The sequence below is a fragment of the Phocoena sinus genome, chromosome 5 (assembly GCF_008692025.1).
Source record: "Phocoena sinus isolate mPhoSin1 chromosome 5, mPhoSin1.pri, whole genome shotgun sequence".
NCBI lineage: Eukaryota > Metazoa > Chordata > Mammalia > Artiodactyla > Phocoenidae > Phocoena > Phocoena sinus.
In genome coordinates this window covers 72080269-72101545 of record NC_045767.1, presented here as the reverse complement: position 1 = coordinate 72101545, position 21277 = coordinate 72080269, and the positions used below count along the sequence as shown (strand labels likewise).

Sequence of the window (21277 nt, the reverse complement as noted above, 5' to 3'; positions counted from 1 at the left end):
ATGCTTATGCATATATACATATAATACTTATGTAAGATATAAAGCATAATAATTTGAGGAATCTAAAGAAGTTGCTTATTTGTGACTGAGAAATGATTATGTCATGTACAAAGTCTTTTGTTAACTTTTAAGTCGTTAGTGCTTATTGCATTTTATTTTAGGTATGTGGGAAAACACTGCCATGTGGTAATCATACGTGTGAGCAAGTTTGCCATGTAGGTGCTTGTGGAGAATGTCCTCGATCTGGGAAAAGGTTCTGTCCCTGTCAGAAGTCAAGTAAGACTTTTTAAAAAACCTTTAATGGGATTATAATTATTTATCATGCTAATTAGAGTACTTTCCTAATTAAATTAGATTTCTCTGGGAGCTCATAATGTAGTTTCAATAATAATACAAATTTGATATTAGATTTCTGTACATTTGGATGAGAGGACAATATAGCATAGTGGATTAAGAACTCAGATTTTGGGCCCAAACTTCCTGAGCCTCTGAAATAGGGGGCTTGTCAATCTCAGACCAACCGCTTTTCAGTCCATCAAAGCACATTGAAGGTGTACCTTTGGTTTCCATCTGTACCCCCTCCCAACTCCCCGGTTCTTTCAACCAGTGAGGAAAAGTCATTTGGGGAAGTAAATGTCAGTAAATTGCTCTGCATGCTGATAAAGAAACAAACAAACAAACAGACAAAAAAACCCAGAAAAAAACTGAAGTAGAGTGAAAATAATAGGCTGTTTTTCGAGATTCATTATTTTCGATTATCCAAGGGTCACCATTCTGAACAGTGTGCGGACACATGTAAATCTGTTTAAATAAGATTATGATGAATGTAAGTGTTCCAAGATACGTTCCTTTTAGTTCCTCTCCCCTTCTCCCTTTTTTTCCGTCCATGAATAAATCTCTGCTAAAATTTGAAAAAAAAAAATGACTAGGCATATGTGGGTTCAAATCTCACCTTCATGAACTGCAGTTTTCTCAAGTTAAATGGGGACAATAATAGTACCTTCTTCATAAGATACTTGTGAGAATTAAGTGATAAAATGCACGTAAAGTATTTAGTATAGTGGCCAGCACATAAAGGAAACCTAATAATTATAAGCTATTGTTATTGTTGGGTATTAGATTATAGGTGAATTTAGTTTGGGCTACTTTGAGATAAAGGCCTAGAAGGGTTACAGTTCAACTTCACTTTCTTGACTCAGCACCAGTACCAGCGCACATATTTATAAGATTATTGCAAACACTTGTTATAATATGTTTATGTTAAAGGTCAGTTTCATAGTTTTTAAGTCTAGATCTATTTTTTTCTTCCATCCTATGAGGTTGTTTAGAGCAAATTTTTTTTATTGTTCTATATATTGTAGAATTCTTCATAGTGGTTTACATGGGCTTACTCATTTCTTCAGAAAAGTATTTCTGAAGTAGTTAGCTCATAGAAATATGCTTCTTGGGGCTTCCCTGGTGGCGTGGTGGTTGAGAGTCCGCCTGCTGTTGCAGGGGACACGGGTTAATGCCTTGGGCCGGGAGGATCCCACGTGCTGCTGAGTGGCTGGGCACGTGAGCCATGGCCGCCGAGCCTGTGCATCCGGAGCCTGTGCTCCGCAATGGGAGAGGCCACAGCACTGAGAGGCCCGCGTACCTCAAAGAAAGGAAAAAAAAAAAAAAATATATATATATATATATGCTTCTTGAGAATGGTAACTTGTCATGTATCAAATTCTTTTTAAAAGGCATAAGCTTTACAAATATAGGGGTTATTTTCTTTAAAGTTAACTTTCCAATAAATATGTAGATGCAAAAGTTCATAGTCTGAAAGACCTGTCATTCTCTAGGAATCCAGAAGTACATGGCACGTTATTAGTACTTTATAATAATGTATGTTATTTTTAATATTGATTTTTTTTGTTTGCTTCTAGAGTTTTCTTTGCCTTGTACAGAAGATGTTCCAACTTGTGGAGACAGTTGTGACAAAGTACTTGAATGTGGAATCCACAGATGTTCACAGCGTTGTCACCGAGGTCCTTGTGAAACATGTAGACAAGTTAGTCATGTCCTATAATGATTACTTTTAACAGCTATCTGTCATAATATGTCAAGTGGGATTGTTTTGTAATTGTTTTCATAAACATCTGTGTCATGATCTAATATTTATGATGAAGTAGGAGAGTATGCCAGCAATTAAATCTGAAATTACCTTTTTTTTGTTTTGCTTGGTAAAAGTTTGAATGTTGTCATTTTTATAGACTAGTGTGGGGTTGTTTATCCTCAGAAGATATTCAAAGCAGTGATGAATTAGGCCTAGGGATGATAGGGGAAAAAATGCCTAGATGTCATTCTGGTTTTGACATACTACTAGATAATCCAGTTTTCTTGTTTTCCTGAAACTAGATGTGTAGATGTTATTGTGTAACTAGATATAAGGGATTTTAACATGTGATGTTGTTTTACTATTTAACATCAAATTTTTACTAAATTTAATAATGGAAATTCTGTGAAGCCTTTTTGGAACAAACAAATGTCTTAGGAAATTCTCCTTTATTTTTTAAAAAGTCTTTCATACAAAACACTTTTAAAATTTTCTCTTTCATTTTTTAGTAATTATAGAGATTACAGTGTAAAAATCATGTCAACGAAAGTCAATTTTAATAGCATTTATTTGATTCTTCCAGGAAGTGGAGAAGCATTGTCGTTGTGGAAAGCATACTAAACGAATGCCGTGTCATAAACCGTATCTTTGTGAAACTAAGTGTGTTAAGTTGCGGGACTGTCAGAAGCATCAGTGTAGGAGAAAGGTAATAAGCTTTGAAAACTGATTTTAAAATTCTCTTAAAATTTGGGCCCATGATAAGTGCCATCTTGACTTGTTCCTCAAATACTTAGGCATATTCTTTGCTTTCCATATGAAATATTAATAAATATTCTACATTATTGTTTGTATTAGTGGGAAATCTTACAAGATTGTTAAATAACAAGGGTCTCTTTTTGTCCTATGCATAATTCCTTCTACTTGGTTCTTTGGCTGTTTCTGTTCCCTGACTTTATTATTATTATTTTTTAAAAATAAATTTATTTATTGGCTGCATTGGGTCTTCGTTGCTGCGCGTGGGCTCTCTCTAGTTGCGGCGACTGGGGGCTACTCTTTGTCGCAGTGTGTGGGCTTCTCATTGCAGCAGAGCACAGGCTCTAGGCACACGGGCTGCAGTAGTTGTGGCACGTGGGCTCAGTAGTTGTGGCTCACGGGCTCTAGAGCACAGGCTCAGTAGTTGTGGCACGCAGGCTTAGTTGCTCCGCGGCATGTGGGATCTTCCCAGACCAGGGCTTGAAACTGTGTTGCCTGCATTGGCAGGTGGATTCTTAACCACTGCACCACCAGGGAAGTCCCTGTTCCCTGACTTTAAAACATCATAGCAGTGTTAGTGGTAGTTTGTTTGGCATGTTAGAGGCTTAACTTCTGCTGTTCAGATCTTATTTATAGAATCTTGGTTCAGTATAAGGTCAACTGGAAAATTTTATTGAGTCTGTAGATTTGAAGTTTTTTTGAGTCCCTTTTATTATGAATTATCCCTCTATCTCTGGTAAGATACTTTGTTCTTAAATCTATTAAATATAGTGATTTCAACTTTGTTTTGCTTAGTGTTCATACAGTATATATTTTCCATTCTTTTACTTTGAACTTACTCAAATCTTTATATTTGAAGTGGATTTCTTATAGACAGCAATTAGATAATTGTTTTATTTAGATAATTATTTTATTTTAAATCTTTATCATTTAATTTGGGTGTAGATCATTTACATTTATTGTGATCTTTAATAAAATGGTTGGATTTAAGTCTGTAATTTTGCTATTTATTTTCTATTTTTTCATCTGTTCTTTTCCCTCTTTTTGTGTCTTCTGTTTGAGTGTTGTCTTTCAATAATTCTATTTTACCTCCTTTATTCGATTCTTACACATTTTATACCCATGTATTTTATAAACCTCAAATGTGTTGTTTTTATTTTTGCTTTAACAGGTATCTTTTAAAGAGTGTGAAAAAGTAAATAGTCTTTTATATTTATCATCAAACTCATGATTTTTGGTGCTTTTCATCCTTTTATATAGATTCAGGTTTCTATCTGATTTCATTTTCTTTTGTCTGAAGGACTTCCTTTAACATTTCTTGTAGTGCTCGTCATGAATGCTTGCAACTTTTGTGAACTGTCTTTAGCCTTTGTTTGTGAAAAATATTTTTACTGTAGAATTTTAGTTTGACAATTTTTTTCCCATTCTTTAAACACATTGCTCCACTATCTCTGTTATCTTGGTTCCTCTGTATGTAATGTATCTTTTTTCTTTGGCTATTTTTAAAGATTTTTCTCTTTATCATTAGTTTTCAGTAATTTATTTGTGATGTTCCTTTGTATAGCTTTCTTCATGTTTCTTTAGTACAACTTTTGTTGAGCTTCTTGTATGTCTTTATAGTTTTCATCATATTTGTGAAATTTTCAATCTTTATTTCTTCAAATATTTCCCCCACCCATTGCCTACTGAGACTCCAGTGACAGGTATGTCATGCTGCTTGAAGTCCCATAGGTCACTGATGCTACATTTATTATTTAGTCCTTTTAATTTTCACATTTAATGTTATATTGTTTGTCTTCAAGTTCTCTAATTTTCTTCTGCATTGTCTAATCCCATTGTTTATCCCATCCTGTGTTTCTTCGTCTCAGACAGTATTTTTTCATCTCTGAGACTTGGAGTTGTGACTTTTTCTATATCTTCCATGTCTGTCCTTTTCATGCTCATGCTCTCTTCTGTCTTCTTGAATATAAGTGAATAGGTTATACTTCAAATGCCTATTTTAATGTCCTTGTCTACCAATTCTGTCATCTATCATTTCTGGGTCTATTTTTGTTGATTGAGTTTTCTTTTCCTTTTGGGTTATTCTTTACTGCTAGGTGACTTTTGATTGGTTTCCAGACATTATAAACTTCATGCTTTGTGCTACCACTTCTCCACAAATTCTAACCACACTTGCCTCTCTGAACTATGAATTTTGTCTCCTTAACTTGGTAAGACCACTGGACTCTGCTTGTGATCTTTTTCCTTGTGTCCAGGTCTAAGCTTGTGCTATCATAGGACTCACCTTGTTTGTTTCTGTTCTCATAGGGGTTTCTGTCCTGTGCTGCCTAGTTGTCTAATGTCTAAAAACTGCTGTTTCAAATATTTTGTCTGATTTTCTAGCTGTTTAAGGCAGGAGAGTAAATCTGGTCATTTTTACTCATCATGGTGAGAAACAAACATCTAAAGGCTTATTCATGTTGTGGACCACATAACCTTCTTTTTTCCCACTGCCACTGGGAAAGTGATAGGCACATAGTATTACTTGGTAAATATTTGCTTAATTGAATGAACTATTTTAACTTTTAATTGCTTTTCAATAATGTGTACTTTGTTTTGAGCTATTTTTATATACTGAAACTTGTTCTGAAGTAGGTTAAAAACCTGTTTCTTTAAGAAAATTGTAGTCTGTATTTCCTTTCCAAAGTTTGTCAAGGAGTTAGAATGGCAAGATGGAACTTTAAGTAGTTGCCTTGTGTTCATGAATGAAAATTGGGACAGGTCATAGACAGCTATATTTCTCACAGATTGGAAATCAGGGAGTAACAAAACAGCACTAGAAGCAATTAGCCTATCTCTCCTTCTTTCCTTTAGTTAGTCTCTGACTCTTTGGTTTGAAAATAACTGCCAAACTAATCTATATATTGAATGGGTTTTATTGTAATTAAATTTTAAAAATAGCCAGATTGTTTGCCTGAATTGACTATAGGGTTTGACCAGATCCATTCCTGTGGTTAGTGTTGTCAATTTCTGTGTAGATAAGTAGAAGAGAAACTATCTTATGGAACTATTTTAAGTCATAGAATAATTAACTAAAGGGCAAGAAAATTTAGCTTGACTTCACTAAATTAGGTCATTGTCTACTTAAACTTATAAGTTCTTAGTACAACGTATTCTACACAAGAATGTTGATATTCTTGAATACTTTTATTCTCATAGTGAAAAGAACTATCTTTTGATTTCCCTAAGTTCTGTGAATAACTAGTAATGACATTCATATTACGTACGGTTTTCAAATTACCTGTTCTTTATGTATTGCTTTCCCTTCAGTGTTGCCCTGGAAACTGTCCACCTTGTGATCAAAACTGTGGACGGACTTTAGGATGTAGAAACCATAAGTGTCCATCTGTCTGCCATAGAGGTAAAATTTAACAACAGCTGTAATTTTATGTTTATATTTACATAGTGCTTTCTCGTTGATAGAGAGCTTTCACATTTATTATCTTACTCTTAGCAATCTTGAGAAGTTAGAGCAGTTGCCACTATCTTTATTTTATGGATGAGGAAATTTAAGCTGAAGAGGATTCAGTGATTTACTTAGGGAAATATCTAGTAAGGCATTATAGCCAAGATTTGAACCCACACCTTTTGAATATAAACTTCTGTTCTTTCAATAATACCATGTTGTTTCCTTACTTCTACCCAACCTTCCCCACATAGTTTTTAAGTTAATTAATAGGTTTTTCAGTAGTATTTTGAATTTTAGACATTGATATGAAATTAAATCTAGTAAAGGATTGTATATATTCTGTCCAGTGGTTCTCAAAATTTTTGGTCTCAAGGACCTTTTACACTCTTTTTGGGCCCAAAGACCTTTAGTTAATGTGGATTTTATCTACTGATATTTATTGTATTTGAAATTAAATTAAAATATAATAATATTTATTATTTTATTGAAAAATAGTACCATAGTACCCATTACATCTTAATACAGTAACTTTTTTGTGAAAAATAGCTACTTTCTAAAAAAAGTTTAGTGAGAAGAATGATACTGTTTTACATTTTTGCAAATGTCTTTAATGTCTAGCTTAATAGAAGATAGCTGGATTCATATATCTGCTTCTGCATTCAATCTGTTGTGATAATCCCTTGTCATATAGCTTCTGGAAAATTCTAATCTATGTACATAAATTCTTGCAGACCACCTGAAGGGGTCTCAGGGGTGCCTAAGTTGTTAGAGATTGAAAACTGAGTTAACTTCACTCATTTGGAGTATGTTGGTATGAAATGGAATCTACTGAAAGATAGTATAAGGTAGTGGAAAGAGCATGGGTTTAAATTAAGAGGTCCTGAGTCAAAAGTGAACGTAGTACTGGGTTGGCCAAAAAGTTTGTTTGGGTGTTTCCATATCTGTGGAAAAACCTGAACAAATTTGGCCAACCCAATAACAGCTTTGTGACCTGGGAAAAACTACTGTACTGTTTTTTGTTGTCTTCCTTTGGGATTAGGTGGATACTAGATATCTCCCTTAATGTCTTAATCCTTTTAGGAATCTTGGAAGGTATTAGTGTTGTTTTGTAAAAGGAGGAAGCAGGCAAAGAGACTGTTGGCCCAAGGTCATAGAACTAGTTGCAGGGTCAGGATGTGAACCCAAAGTTTAATAATATTTCAGTTATACCATATTGCCTCCCCATTAGGAAAAATGGCAGATATATTAACCCCATAGGCATTTCCCTGTGGATGTTATCTGATTTGTCAGTGTCTTTATTTTTATTTATTTATTTTTTTAACATCTTTATTGGAGTATAATTGCTTTACAATGGTGTGTTAGTTTCTGCTGTATAACAAAGTGAATCAGCCATACATATACATATATTCCCATTTCTCCTCCCTCCTTCATCTCCCTCCCACCCTCCCTATCCCACCGCTCTAGGTGGACACAAAGTACTAAGCTGATCTCCCTGTGCCATGCAGCTGCTTCCCACTAGCTATCTATTTTACATTTGGTAGTGTATATATGTCCATGCCACTCTCTCACTTTGTCTGAGCTTCCCCTTCCCCTTCCCTGTGTCCTCAAGTTCATTCTCTATGTCTGCATCTTTATTCCTGTCCTGCCCCTAAGTTCTTCAGAACCATTTTTTTTTAGATTCCATATATATGTGTTAGCATACAGTATTTGTTTTTCTCTTTCTTACTTCACTCTGTATGGCAGTCTCTAAGTCCATCCACCTCACTGCAAATAGCTCAACTTTGTTTCTTTTTATGGCTGAGTAATATTCCATTGTATATATGTGCCACATCTTCTTTATCCATTCATCTGTCGATGGACACTTAGGTTGCTTCCACGTCCTGGCTCTTGTAAATAGTGCTGCAATGAACATTGTGGTACATGACTCTTTGAATTATGGTTTTCTCAGGGTATATGCCCAGTAGTGGGATTTCTGGGTCGTATGGTAGTTCTATTTTTAGTTTTTTAAGGAACCTCCATACTGTTCTCCATAGCGGCTGTATCAGTTTACATTCCTACCCACAGTTCCCACCCAAGAAGTTTCCCTTTTCTCCACACCCTCTCCAGCATTTATTGTTTGTAGATTTTTTGATGATGGCCGTTCTGACTGGTGTGAGGTGATACCTCATTGTGGTTTTAATTTGCATTTCTCTAATAATTAGTGATGTTGAGCATCCTTTCATGTGTTTGTTGTCAATCTGTATATTTTCTTTGGAGAAATGTCTATTTAGGCCATATGTGCCAGAGCCACAGCCAGCATTGTTCTCAGTGGTGAAAAGCTGAAACCATTTCCACTAAGATCAGGAAGAAGACAAGGTTGCCTACTCTCACCACTATTATTCAACATAGTTTTGGAAGTTTTAGCCACAGCAATCAGAGAAGAAAAAGAAATAAAATGAATCCAAATCGGAAAAGAAGAAGTAAAACTGACTGTTTGCAGATGACATACTATACATAGAGAATCCTAAAGATGCTACCAGAAAACTACCAGAGCTAATCAATGAATTTGGTAAAGTAGCAGGATACAAAATTAATGCACAGAAATCTCTTGCATTCATATACACTAATGATGAAAAATCTGAAAGAGGAATTAAGGAAACACTCCCATTTACCACTGCAATAAAAAGAAGAAAATACCTAGGAAGAAATCTACCTAGGGAGACAAAAGACCTGTATGCAGAAAACTATAAGACACTGATGAAAGAAATTAATGATACAAATGCAGAGATATACCATGTTCTTGGATTGGAAGAATCAACATTGTGAAAATGACTATACTACCCAAAGCAATCTACAGATTCAGTGCAATCCCTATCAAACTTTCAATGGCATTTTTCACAGAAGTAGAACAAAAAATTTCACAATTTGTATGGGAACACAAAAGACCCCAAATAGCCAAAGCAATCTTGAGAAAGAAAAACGGAGCTGGAGGAATCAGGTTCCCTGACTACCGACTATATTACAGAGCTACAGTAATCAAGACAGTATGGTACTGGAACAAAAAGAGAAATATAGAGAATTGGAACAGGATAGAAAGCCCCAGGGATAAACCCACGCACATATGGTCACCTTATTTTTGATCAAGGAAGCAAGAATATACAGTGGAGAAAAGACAGCCTCTTCAATAAGTGGTGCTGGGAAAACTGGACAGCTACATATAAAAAAATGAAATTAGAACACTCCCTAATACCATACACAAAAATTAACTCAAAATGGATTAAAGACTTAAATGTAAGGCCAGACACTATAGAACTCTTAGAGGAAAACATAGGCAGAACACTATGACATAAATCACAGCAAGATCCTTTTTGACCCACCTCCTAGAGAAATAGAAATAAACCAAAAGTAAGCAGGACCTAATGACACTTAAAAGCTTTTGCACAGCAAAGGAAACCATAAACAAGACGAAAAGACAAACCTCAGAATGGGAGAAAATACTTGCAAATGAAGCAACTGACAAAGGATTAATCTCCAAAATATACAAGCAACTCAATATCAAAGAAACAAACAACCCAATCCAAAAATGTCAGTGTCTTTATTTATTTATTTTTGCGGTACTCGGGCCTCTCACCGCCGTGGCCTCTGCCATTGTGGAGCACAGGCTCCGGACGCGCAGGCTCAGCGGCCATGGCTCACGGGCCCAGCCACTCCGCGGCATGTGGGTTCATCCCAGACCAGGGCACGAACCCGTGTCCCCTGCATTGGCAGGTGGACTCTCAACCACTGCGCCACCAGGGAAGCCCAAGTGTCTTTAAATTGTAAAGTTTAGAACTGGTTTTTTGGTTCTCATGTAAAAGGATTTTATTTCCTTTTGTAGTCATAGTATATCACTGACCCATTAAATTTGAATTTCATTAACATTCTAAAGTTAGTCATTCATTCAATAAGTATTTTTGAGTGTCTACTAAGTACCAGGCACTGGAATTACGAGTGAACAATTTTGACAACGTACCTGCTTTTATGGAGCTTACTTTTTAATTCTCCCTCAATTAGAATACAAGTAAATAATCACATTAATATAGAATATCAGATAGTGACAAGTATAGAAAGAAAATTAGAGTAAAATTGTGATAGTTGGGATGGTATATACTGTTTTATATAGTGTGGTCAGAGTAGGACTCTGAAAGAATGACATGTGTGGGGAATCCTGAGAGAAGTAGGGATCAAGCCCTGGGGAAATGGGGATGGGGTAGTTTGATTACAGAGGCCTTGAGACAGGAACATTTGAAGGAGGACTGAAGTGGTTGCTCAGGGGGACACATGTCAGGAGACGAGGTCAGAGAGATGGTGCAATAAATGATTGCTGGGGAAAGGAGAATATGTATAGGGCCTTGGAGACCACTGTTAAAACATAGCCTTCACTTTAAGTTGCAAACCTGACTAGTTGTATGACCATTAAAGAAATTGGATCAGTAGTTTAGAATTTTCTCACCAAGAAAACACCGGGCCTAGGTGATTTTTACACATGATTTTTAACAAATGAACATTTAAAGTATGTATAAGTTTAATCTCTTTGTGAACTATTTGATAGTGTATGTAAAAAAGTAATGTGTTCCAGCTCATTATATCATCTTTCAAGGAAAGTAAGGGAAAATTACAGGCCAGTCTTAACTGATGAACATGTTTGTAAAATATTAAAGTTTTTGCCACTCAAATCCAGCTATCTGGTACTACAGTATTAGCTATCCAAAACCTTAATGTATCATAACCAAGTTGGGTTTATTGCAGTAATGTATGGTTGGTTTAAGATTAGTAAATCTAATAACATGTTTCCATCACATTAACAGATTAAAGGAGAAATGAGATCATTTTAGTAAATGTCTGAAAAACAGTTGATAAAATTCAGCATCCATATATGATGAAAACTTAACTAGAAATGGAAGAGAGCATCCTTAACCTGATATAGAGTATCTGCAAAAAGGGCAGAGCACACATCATTCTTAGTGGAGAAATGTTGAAAGCATATCCCCCTCTTGTATTATTTTGAAGCAAATCCCATAAATACTTCAATATGCATCTCTGAAAGATGGATTCTTAAGCTGAAAATAGTTAATGTTTCTTAATATCAGCAAATATCTGGTGTTCACATATCTTTTTGTCTCATAAATGCCTTCATTTTTTACTTCAGTTTGTATGACTGAGAAACCTTAATAAGATTGACATTGTAGTTGGTTGATGTCTCTAAAGTCTATGAATCTGTAATTTCCCTCTTTTTCTATAATTTTCCATCTTTTTATATATTTTCCTTTGTCACTTGTTTAAGAAACTAGGTTGTTTTATTTAGTTTCACAGAGTCTGGATTTTGCAGATTGCATCTCCGCGGTACTATTTGACATTTTCCTCTGTATTTTCTATAAACTGTTAGTGGGGCTAGAGGTTTGATCAGATCCAGGTTCAATTATTATTAATTAGTTTTTGGCAGAATGTTTATTTTTTAGAAAAGAAACTTAGTAGCCCCTAAAAAAAATTTACCTTAATGGAAAGTGTGTGAAGATACCGTTGTGCAACTCTTACCATTTGTTTAATACTCAGTTACATAAGATACATAGAATCATTATTTTATGTCATTTTCCATTATTCTAGATACCTTCATAATCAAGTTGTACTGTAACTCATAGGGAGAGGGTGTTACGTGCATGTTTGCGCTGTGAATATATGAAAGCTTGACTTATAGTTCTTTAAAGCTTAAGGCCTTCTATGGTTATGGTTCTAGAATTACTGGACTTTTGACGCACTAGTCACTGTATTTATACTCTGTATGCTCCTTTTTCATTTAAAAAATATTATCACTGAAGTTACATGAATTTATGTCATGTTGTACAGGTGTCTGTAATGAGTTCATTAGGAAAACTGTTCAGGGAAATTATCCCTTATTCTCAAGATTTAATTTTAAAAAAGGAAAAGTGATGCTGTAGTTTAGGGCGGCAAAAAGGTTATGTTTGATAAGTTTCTCTTTGATTGCTGAAGGTGAATGAAAATTATCATTGTTAAGTATGGAAATTAATATAATGTGCTGAGTAAGAACTGACATAAATGTCACTATTAATTTTTTTTAAAATGTGACATCAAATTTTCTTTTGGAAAGACCAAAATAAAGTTTGATCATGTGAGTCAGGATAACTTGGCTTGCATTACCATCAAGATAATACTTTACTGGATTATAGTTATCAAAACACTGAAGTATAAATTTGATAATTTGTATAATACACGTGTGTTTTTTCCCTGTGGTGCTTTTTACTTTATTTCTTTTTCTGTGATCATTATTTGAATCAAAATTCTTAACCTCTTTTGTTTTAGGGAACTGTTTTGAACTAATAGAGGCTTTTAACCAGACTATTTTTCATCATTAATCTGCTTTTTATCAGGTTAATTGCTATTCAGTATTTTGCTTGGACCTGACACCTAGGCAGCAATTTCTTGAGATACTTACTTCCTAGTTGAAGACTCTTTATTCCTTTCTCTTTTTTTTTGGCGGTACGCGGGCCTCTCACTGTTGTGGCCTCTCCTGTTGCGGAGCACAGGCTCCGGACGCGCAGGCTCAGCGGCCATGGCTCACGGGCCCAGCCGCTCCACGGCATGTGGGATCTTCCCGGACCGGGGCACGAACCCGTGTCCCCTGCATCGGCAGGCGGACTCTCGACCACTGCGCCACCAGGGAAGCCCTTCCTTTCTTACTATTTCATTTCTAATGGGGTAGCCTATTCGGAAAACTAGAGTGGGAAGAAAGCCCTTAGGATGATGTCAAAGCCTTGGAGAGAACTTTATAGCTTGTTTAAAAGATTTCTTTTCAATTGGTCTTTGTGTATTTCTACCCATAACAAAAGAAGGTAAAAAGCTGAAACCCTAAAAATGTTTCCTTTTGAAATGTTGAGAAGAGAAGTATTTGGAATTATAGCCTAAAATGAGATTTTAGAGTCTTTCGCAAAGCATGAGTAATGGAAAATTGACTGTACTTGTTAATAACCTTATGAGAGAAGTCACTCTTATTGGAGAATTTATTTAAAAATAATGTACTTGAGTAGATGTATGTATGAAACTAAGCCAGAAAGATTATTGCTAAATTAGATTTTCCAAAGACTTAGCTCCATTTTGCTGGTGTAGTTTTGAATGAGTAATGTGTTAAATTTGTTATTTAGAACAGAACTTTTAGAAAATTTTAAAGAAAATTCTAAAGCTTTTTATTGAAGTACTGGTGTAGATATAGAAAAGTATACAAATTGCAGGTGTACAGCTTGATGATGTTTCATAAACTGAACATAACCATATAACCAGAACTCAGATTATTAAACAGATCATTACCAGCATTTCCCAAACTTTTTGTGTCCTTTGTAATCATCATCCTGATTTTGAACAGCATAGATTAGTTTTTCCTGTTTATTTTATATAAATGGAATCATATACTGTATATTGATGGTGTCTGATTTCTTTTGCTCAATGTTATATGTGTGAGGTTCATTCATTTATTCTCATCCTAGAGTATCCCATTGTGTGAATATACTAAACTTATTGATTCTACTATTGATGGGAATTTGGGTAGTTAAGGAAATTTCTCTTTAAGTTTCAGACCTTTTTTTCAGGTAGCTGTTATCCCTGCCCAGAAACTGTAGGTGTGAAGTGCAATTGTGGTAATACAAAGGTGACAGTACCCTGTGGCCGAGAACGTACCACAAGACCCCCCAAGTGCAAAGAGCAGTGCAGGTTAGTACAAAGCTCTGAACAGACTTATATCTGGTGTCTTACAGATTTAAATTCATACCGATTTTTCATTTTGTTAGTATTTTCAATTTTGCTTTAATGTTCTAAAATATTAATATTCACAGTATGCTCATTCTGTATGGAATTAGAAGGTATATAAATAGATAATTGCACTTTAGATATAATCGTTCAATGATCAAAAGTAATTTTAAAAATTGTACTTTATGATTTAGTCGACCACCAACTTGCCATCATACAAGTCAAGAAAAACATCGCTGTCACTTTGGCTCTTGTCCTCCATGTCATCAACCTTGCCGAAAGGTTTTGGAGAAATGTGGTCACTTGTGTCCTGCTCCATGTCATGATCAAGCATTAATAAAGCAAACTGGCAGGGTAAGGGAACAGTACTATTAAGACATAATGCATTGCTGTGGGTCATATTTTCTTAATTTTACTTAGTCATTTCAACAAGCAATGATGAAGTACTTATTGGGTGTTAAACACTGTGATAGGAGCTGGGGTATAAGGTAAATGATACTTGGTTTTTGTCTTAAGAAATTCACAATATAGAAAAGGAGAAATCAATAAAATGTTTGCAAGTACAGTGTGATGGTCATGTTATAATCATCATACAGATGAGTTTGTCAGTCTTCCTTCATATACTATAGTTTAGGGTTATAAATATCTCCTGGTTTCCTCAAAGATTCATTCACATATTCAGTGAATATTTATTGAATTCTTACTATGTGTTAAGCATTCTTCTAGGTGCTGGGGAGACAACAGTGAACAAAATAATGGAGATTAAATTCTATTGGTGGAATTTGGATTTTACAATTCTGTGTTTTATTCTTTTGGCTTATGAGAAGTGAAGGAGTCTATACTGCCTTTGTTCTGTCATTTAAAAACTGGAATCTGGCTCAATTTTTAATATAAACGTGTTAGCGGAGAACAATCTGATAGAATTTAAGGATGGAATAAAATATCTCAATAAGCACAATTTGTTGAGTACTTGAAAAAATTTCAGCCGGCTTGAGCAGAGGATTCGTGGAACTGTTTTTTCTTAGATCCTTAAATCGGCCATATGATTTAACCCCTCTGACTTAAAAATTGTTATTTATTTTACTTGTAGCACCAGCCTTCAGGCCCTTGGGAACAGCCGTCTGAACCAGCGTTTATTCAGACTGCATTGCCTTGTCCTCCGTGTCAAGTGCCTATTCCTATGTAAGTATTAGAATTTTAGCTTTTAAAAAAAATCTTTTGACATAGTTCAAAGTGTATCTTGAGAAACTTCTCCCCTTTTTCTTTCTTCAGTTCATCATTATTTCAGGCCTAGCCTATAAAGTAGTCTCTCTTTCTGTTTCATTCTTTTCCAAATATATTTTGCATACTGCTTAAAACGCTCCTCTAGATGTCTTTTTGAGTCATTTTCCCCAGCTAGAGTTTGATGGGTCAGTATAGCTATTCCTACTCTTTTCGTTACTGTTTGCATGGATAAATGGACAAATTCTTAGAAACACACAAACTACTGAAACTGAATCAAGAAGAAGTAGAAAATCTGAATATACCTAGTAAAAAGACTGAATTAGTAACCAAAAACTTACCACAAAAATAACCTCAGGACCAGTGACTTCACTAGTGAATTCTACCAAACATTTAAAGAATTAACACCAATGCTTCACTAAGCAGGCACATTTCCTGACTTATTCAGTGAGGCTACTATTTCCATGATAATAAACCAGAAAAAGACATCACAGGAAAACTGCAGACCAATATCCCTTTTGAATATAGATGCAAAAATTCTTAACCAGATACTAGCAAACTGAATCCAGCAACATGTAAAAAGATTTATACATCATGACCAAGTTGGGTATATCCCAGAAATACGAAGTTGAATCAACATCAATCATTCATTCATCAATCATTGATTCAAATCAATCACTGTTAATACTTTATCAATAGAATAAAGGACAGCTGATAGATGCAGAAAAACATTTGACAAAATCTGACATGCTTTCTTGAACACTCAACAATCTTGGGATAAAAGAGAACTTCCTCAACCTGATGAAGAGCATCTATGAAAACCCACAGTTAACATCATCACACTTAATGGTGCAAGATTTAAAGCTTTCCCCCTTAAGATCAGGAACAAGACTAGGATGTCTGTTCTGCCACTTCTATTCAATACTATATTAGAGGTGCTAGCTAGAGCAATTAGACTAGAAAATGAAGAAGTAAAACTATTTGTATTTTCAGATGACATGATTATGTATATAGAAAATCCTAAGGAATCTTCACAAAAGTTATTAGAGATATTAAATAAGTTCAGTAAGTTTATAGGAAACATGATGAATATACAAAAGTCAATTTTATTTCTATACACTAACAGTGAACAATCTGAAAATTGAACTAAGGAAACAGTTCCATTTGCAATAACATTAAGAAGAACAAACATTTTGTTTATTTAACAAATTTAATAAAAGAAATCCAAGACTTGTACACTGAGAGCTAGAAAACATTGTTGTAAGAAATTAAAGAAGACCAAAGACTGTAATACTGGCATTCAGATAGACATAAAGATCAAGGGAATAGAACTGACAGTCCAGAAATAAATCCATACACTTATGGTCAATTAATTTTTGACAAGACTGTCGGAATAATTAAATGGGGGAAAGAATGCTTTTCTCAACAAATGGTATTGGTACAACTGGATATTCACATGGAAAAAAATGAACTCAGACCCCTACCTCACAACATATATAAATAGTAACTCAAAATTGATCAGAGGCCTAAAAGTAAGAACTAAAACTATTAAACTCTTAGGAGAAAACAAAGGTGTAAATCTTTGTGTCCTTGGATTAGGCATTGGTTGTTAGATATGACACCTAAAGCAGAAGCAACAAGAGAAAAGATAAATAAATTGCACTTTATGAAAATTAAGTCAGAGGACATTATCAAGAAATTGTGCTTTAAGGACACTATCAAAAAATTGAAAAGATAACCCACAGAATGGTAGAAAATGTTTGTAAATCATATATCTTGTATATTATCCATAATATATAAAGAATTCTTAGACTGAGAGACCAAAAGACAATCCAATTTAAAAATGGTCAAAGGCTTAGAATAGATATTTCTCCAGAGAAGATCTACAAATGGCTAGTAAACATGTGAAAGGATGCTCAATATCATTAATTAGAAAAATGTAAATTAAAGCCACCAAGAGATACCATTTTACATCCACTAGGAAGGCTATAATAAAAAAGACATATGATGTATTGGTGAAGATATGGAGAAGTTGGAACCATTATACATTGCTGTTGGGAATGTAAAGTGGTGTAGCTACTTTGGAAAACAGTTTGGTAGTTTCTCAGGAGACTAAACATAGAGTTACTGTATGACCCAGCAGTTTTACTCTTAGGACTATGCCCAAGAGAACTGAAAATATAGATTCATAAAAACTTGTACATGGGGCTTCCCTGGTGGCGCAGTGGTTGAGAGTCCGCCTGCCGATGCAGGGGACACGGGTTCGTGCCCCGGTCTGGGAGGATCCCACATGCCGCGGAGCGGCTGGGCCCGTGAGCCATGGCCGCTGAGCCTGCGCGTCCGGAGCCTGTCCTCCGCAACGGGAGAGGCCACAACAGTGAGAGGCCCGCGTAACGCATAAAAAAAAAAAAAAAAAAAACTTGTACATGAATGTCCATAGCAACATTATTATTAATAGCCTAAAAAGTGAAAACAATTTTTTTATCAACTGATGAATGGATAAACAAAATGTGGTATAGCCATACAATGGAATATTATTCAGCTATAAAAGTCCATGAATTACCGATACATTTACATATTACGTGGATGAACCTTGAAAACATTATTCTAAATGAAAGAAGCCAGACACAAAAGGCCACATGCTGTTTGATTCCATTTATATGAACTGTCCAGAGTAGGCAAATCCACAGAGACAGAAGGTAGAGTAGTGGTTGCAGGGGCTGAGGATAGGAGACTATGGGGAGTGACTTCTAATAGTTTCAGGGTTTCTCTTTGGGTTATGAAAATATTCTAGAATTAAGTAGTGGCGGTGGTTACACAACCTCATGAATATACTAAACTCCTCTGAATTGTACTCTTTAGAAGTATACATTTTATGGTATGTGAATTTCATCTCAGTTTTAAAAAGGAGAAAAACGTATATGAAGATCCTTCTAATTCTGATACGATTTTTCAGTGACATGTCTAACAAAATTATTATTGTAAAGGATATATTAAAAAATATTACTTGTCACATGAACTATCCAGTTAATATAATTTCATATTAGAGTACAGTGTTCCTGTTTTCTTGCCCTCTTGTTTTAAAAATAACATTACATTTAATAATAATTTTGGCCATGTGATAAAAGAATTCTGAACATGTGCATATAACACATATAATATGTGCTGTATCATTTAGGGTGCCTTTTGTTTCAAGTAACAAAAACCCTAAATAAAAAGCGACATTGTAACATTTATGCCTTGCACAGTTAGACTGGAGGTAGAACTGCTGCTTCATGGTTGGTTAATCTGGTTGATTCAGTGATTTATCGTCAAGAGCCTGGATTCTGTCTTTACATTTTATCCTCAGTGTGTCCTTTTTGCTCTCAGGCTACTTGCCCTTCTGATAAACTTCCCATCCAGTTAGTGAAGTTTCCAAAGGGAGAAATGGACACTGTTTAAGCCTTCAACCATCATTTTCTTCTTTATTTAAAGACTGAGGAAACCTTTCCCAGAAGCCCCATAGTAAAACTCTTTTCACATTTCACTGGCCAGAATAGGATCACAAGACAATTGCTAAACCAGTCCCTTTAAAGGGAAATGAAATATTTGTTTTGTTTCTTTAAATAGACTGTTTTTTTTAGGTGACTTTTTTAGGTTTGCAGGAAAATTTCACAGAAAATACAAAGAGTTCCCATATGGTCCTGCCACACACACGCAGTTTCCCTTAATATCTTATATTAGTGTGGAATTGTACTCTTTAAAAGTAAAAACTTTATGGTATGTGAATTTTATCTCAGTTTAAAAACCAAAAACATACGTATAAAGATCCTTCTAACTCTGATATAATGATTTTTCAGTGGCATGTATAACAAAATTATTATTATGAAGTATATGTTGAAAAATATTATTTGTCACATGAACTGTCCAGGTAATACAATTTCTTTCTTAGAGTAGAATTTTTTTACAGTTGAGGAACTGATATTGATACATTATTATTAACGAAAGTCTATAGTTTACCTTGGTAAAGGTTTACTTTTTCAGTTGTACGGTCCATGAGTTTTGATAAATGCATAATCTCATGCATCCACCATTACAGTACCATACAGAATAGTTTCACTGCCCTAAGAACCTCCTGTTCATCCCTCACCTCCCCAGCCCTCAAGCCTCTAGAAACTGTTGGTCTTTTTACTCTCTCTATAGTTCTGTCTTTTTCAAAATGTCCTATAGTTGGAATCCCACAGTATATAGCCTTTTTAGCATATTGCACTTGATAATATGCATTTAGGTTTCCTCCATGTCTTTTTACAGCTTGATAGCTCATTTCTTTTTATTGCTGAGTAATATTCTATTGTATGTATATACCACAGTTTGTTTATTCATTCACCTATTGAAGGGCAGTTTAGTTGTTTCCAAGTTTTAGCAGTTATGAAGAAAGCTGCTGTGAACGTTCATGTTCACAGAACATATGTCCATGTTATTGTGTGGACATATATTTTCAACTCATTTGGGTAAATATTTAGGAGTGCTATTGCTGGATCATACGGTAAGCCTATGTTTACCTATATAAGACACTGCCAGACTAACACGGTGGCTGTACCATTTTGCATTATCACCAGCAATGAATGAGAGTTCCTGTTTCTCTACATCTTTGCCAGCAACTGCTGTTGTCAGTGTTTTGGATTTTAGCCATTCTAATAGGTGTGCAGTGGTATCTCATTTTAATTGGCAGTTCTTTAATGGCATATGATGTTGAGCATCTTTTCATATGCTTATTTGCCATTTGTATATCCTCTTTGGTGAGGTGTCTGTTCTCTGCTCACATCTTGCCCATTATTTAATTGGCTGTTTAATTTCTTATTATTGAGTTTTTAAGAGTTCTTTTATAGTTTGGATACAAGTTCTTTACCAGATACGTGTTTTCCAAATATTTTCTCCCAGTCTGTGGCTTGTGTTAATGAAAACCAGTTTTTATTTAAGTGTTTTTGGCAGAGCAGATGTTTTTGGTTTAATGAAATCCAACTTAACCATTTTTCTTTCATGGATTGTGTTGTATTTAAAAAGTCATCGCCAAACTCGAGGTCACCTAGATTTTCTCCTATGTTTTATAGTCTTGCATTTCACATTTAGGTCTGTGACCCATTTTGAATTAACTGCTGTGAAATGTATAAAGTCTATTTGTATTTTTTTCCATGTGGATGTTCCTTTGTTCCAGCACCAACCGTTTGTTGAAAAGACTACCCTTTCTCCATTTGATCGCCTTTCTCCTTTGTCAGAGATCAATCGGCTATGTTTGTGTGGGTCTATTTCTGGGCTCTCTGTTTTGTTCCATTGATCTATTTGTCTATTCTTTCACCAGTACTGTACTGTCTTGATCACTGTAGCTTTATAGTAAGGCCTGAAGTTGGGTAGTGTTAGTCCTCTGCCTTTGTTCTTCAGTACTGTGTTGGCTATCCTGGGTTTTTTGTCTTTCTATATAGACCTTAGAATCAGTTTGTTGATATCCACAAAATAACTTCCTGGGATTTTGATTGGAATTGTGTTCAATCTAGATGAAGTTGGGAAGACGTGACATTTTAACAGCATTGCACCTTTCTATAGATGAACATGAAATATCTCTCCATGTATTTAGATCTTTCATCAGTGTTTTGTAGTTTTCCTCATATAAATCTTGTATCTATTTTGTTAGATTTATATCTAAGTATTTCATTTTTGTGTGTGCTAGTATAAATGGTGGTGTGTTTTTAATTTCAAATTCCAGTCGTTCATTGCTGGTATATAGGAAAACAATTGGCTTTTGTATATTAACTTTGTATCCTGCAACCTATGTGCTTATTTTTTATTCTTAACAAAAAAACTAGTAGAGTTAGCATCTTTGCTTTAAAAATATTCTTTTGAAGACTGTATAATGTTTCATTTCATTTTATTTTTGTCTTTCAGGGAATGTCTTGGGAAGCATGAGGTGAGTTACAGGCACAAACTTTAAGTAAAGCTTGTAATCTATGTACCTCTTCTATATG

At 34.9% G+C, this 21277-nt stretch overlaps 1 protein-coding gene across 9 annotated transcripts in view; it reads left to right on the top strand.

Moving 5' to 3' along the window:
* Positions 1–21277, top strand: part of NFXL1 (nuclear transcription factor, X-box binding like 1) — a 56701-nt gene that overhangs the window by 16449 nt on the left and 18975 nt on the right. For all 9 annotated transcript variants that reach the window (XR_004350064.1, XM_032633216.1, XM_032633217.1 and 6 more), the window contains 8 exons: positions 162–276; positions 1914–2038; positions 2667–2789; positions 6146–6236; positions 13901–14021; positions 14252–14411; positions 15148–15239; positions 21198–21219. Coding sequence is in view for 8 of the 9 variants with exons in the window: in XM_032633216.1 (XP_032489107.1) it covers positions 162–276; positions 1914–2038; positions 2667–2789; positions 6146–6236; positions 13901–14021; positions 14252–14411; positions 15148–15239; positions 21198–21219 (849 nt within the window). In the remaining variant the exon portion in view is untranslated. The remainder of the gene's footprint in view (positions 1–161; positions 277–1913; positions 2039–2666; positions 2790–6145; positions 6237–13900; positions 14022–14251; positions 14412–15147; positions 15240–21197; positions 21220–21277) is intronic.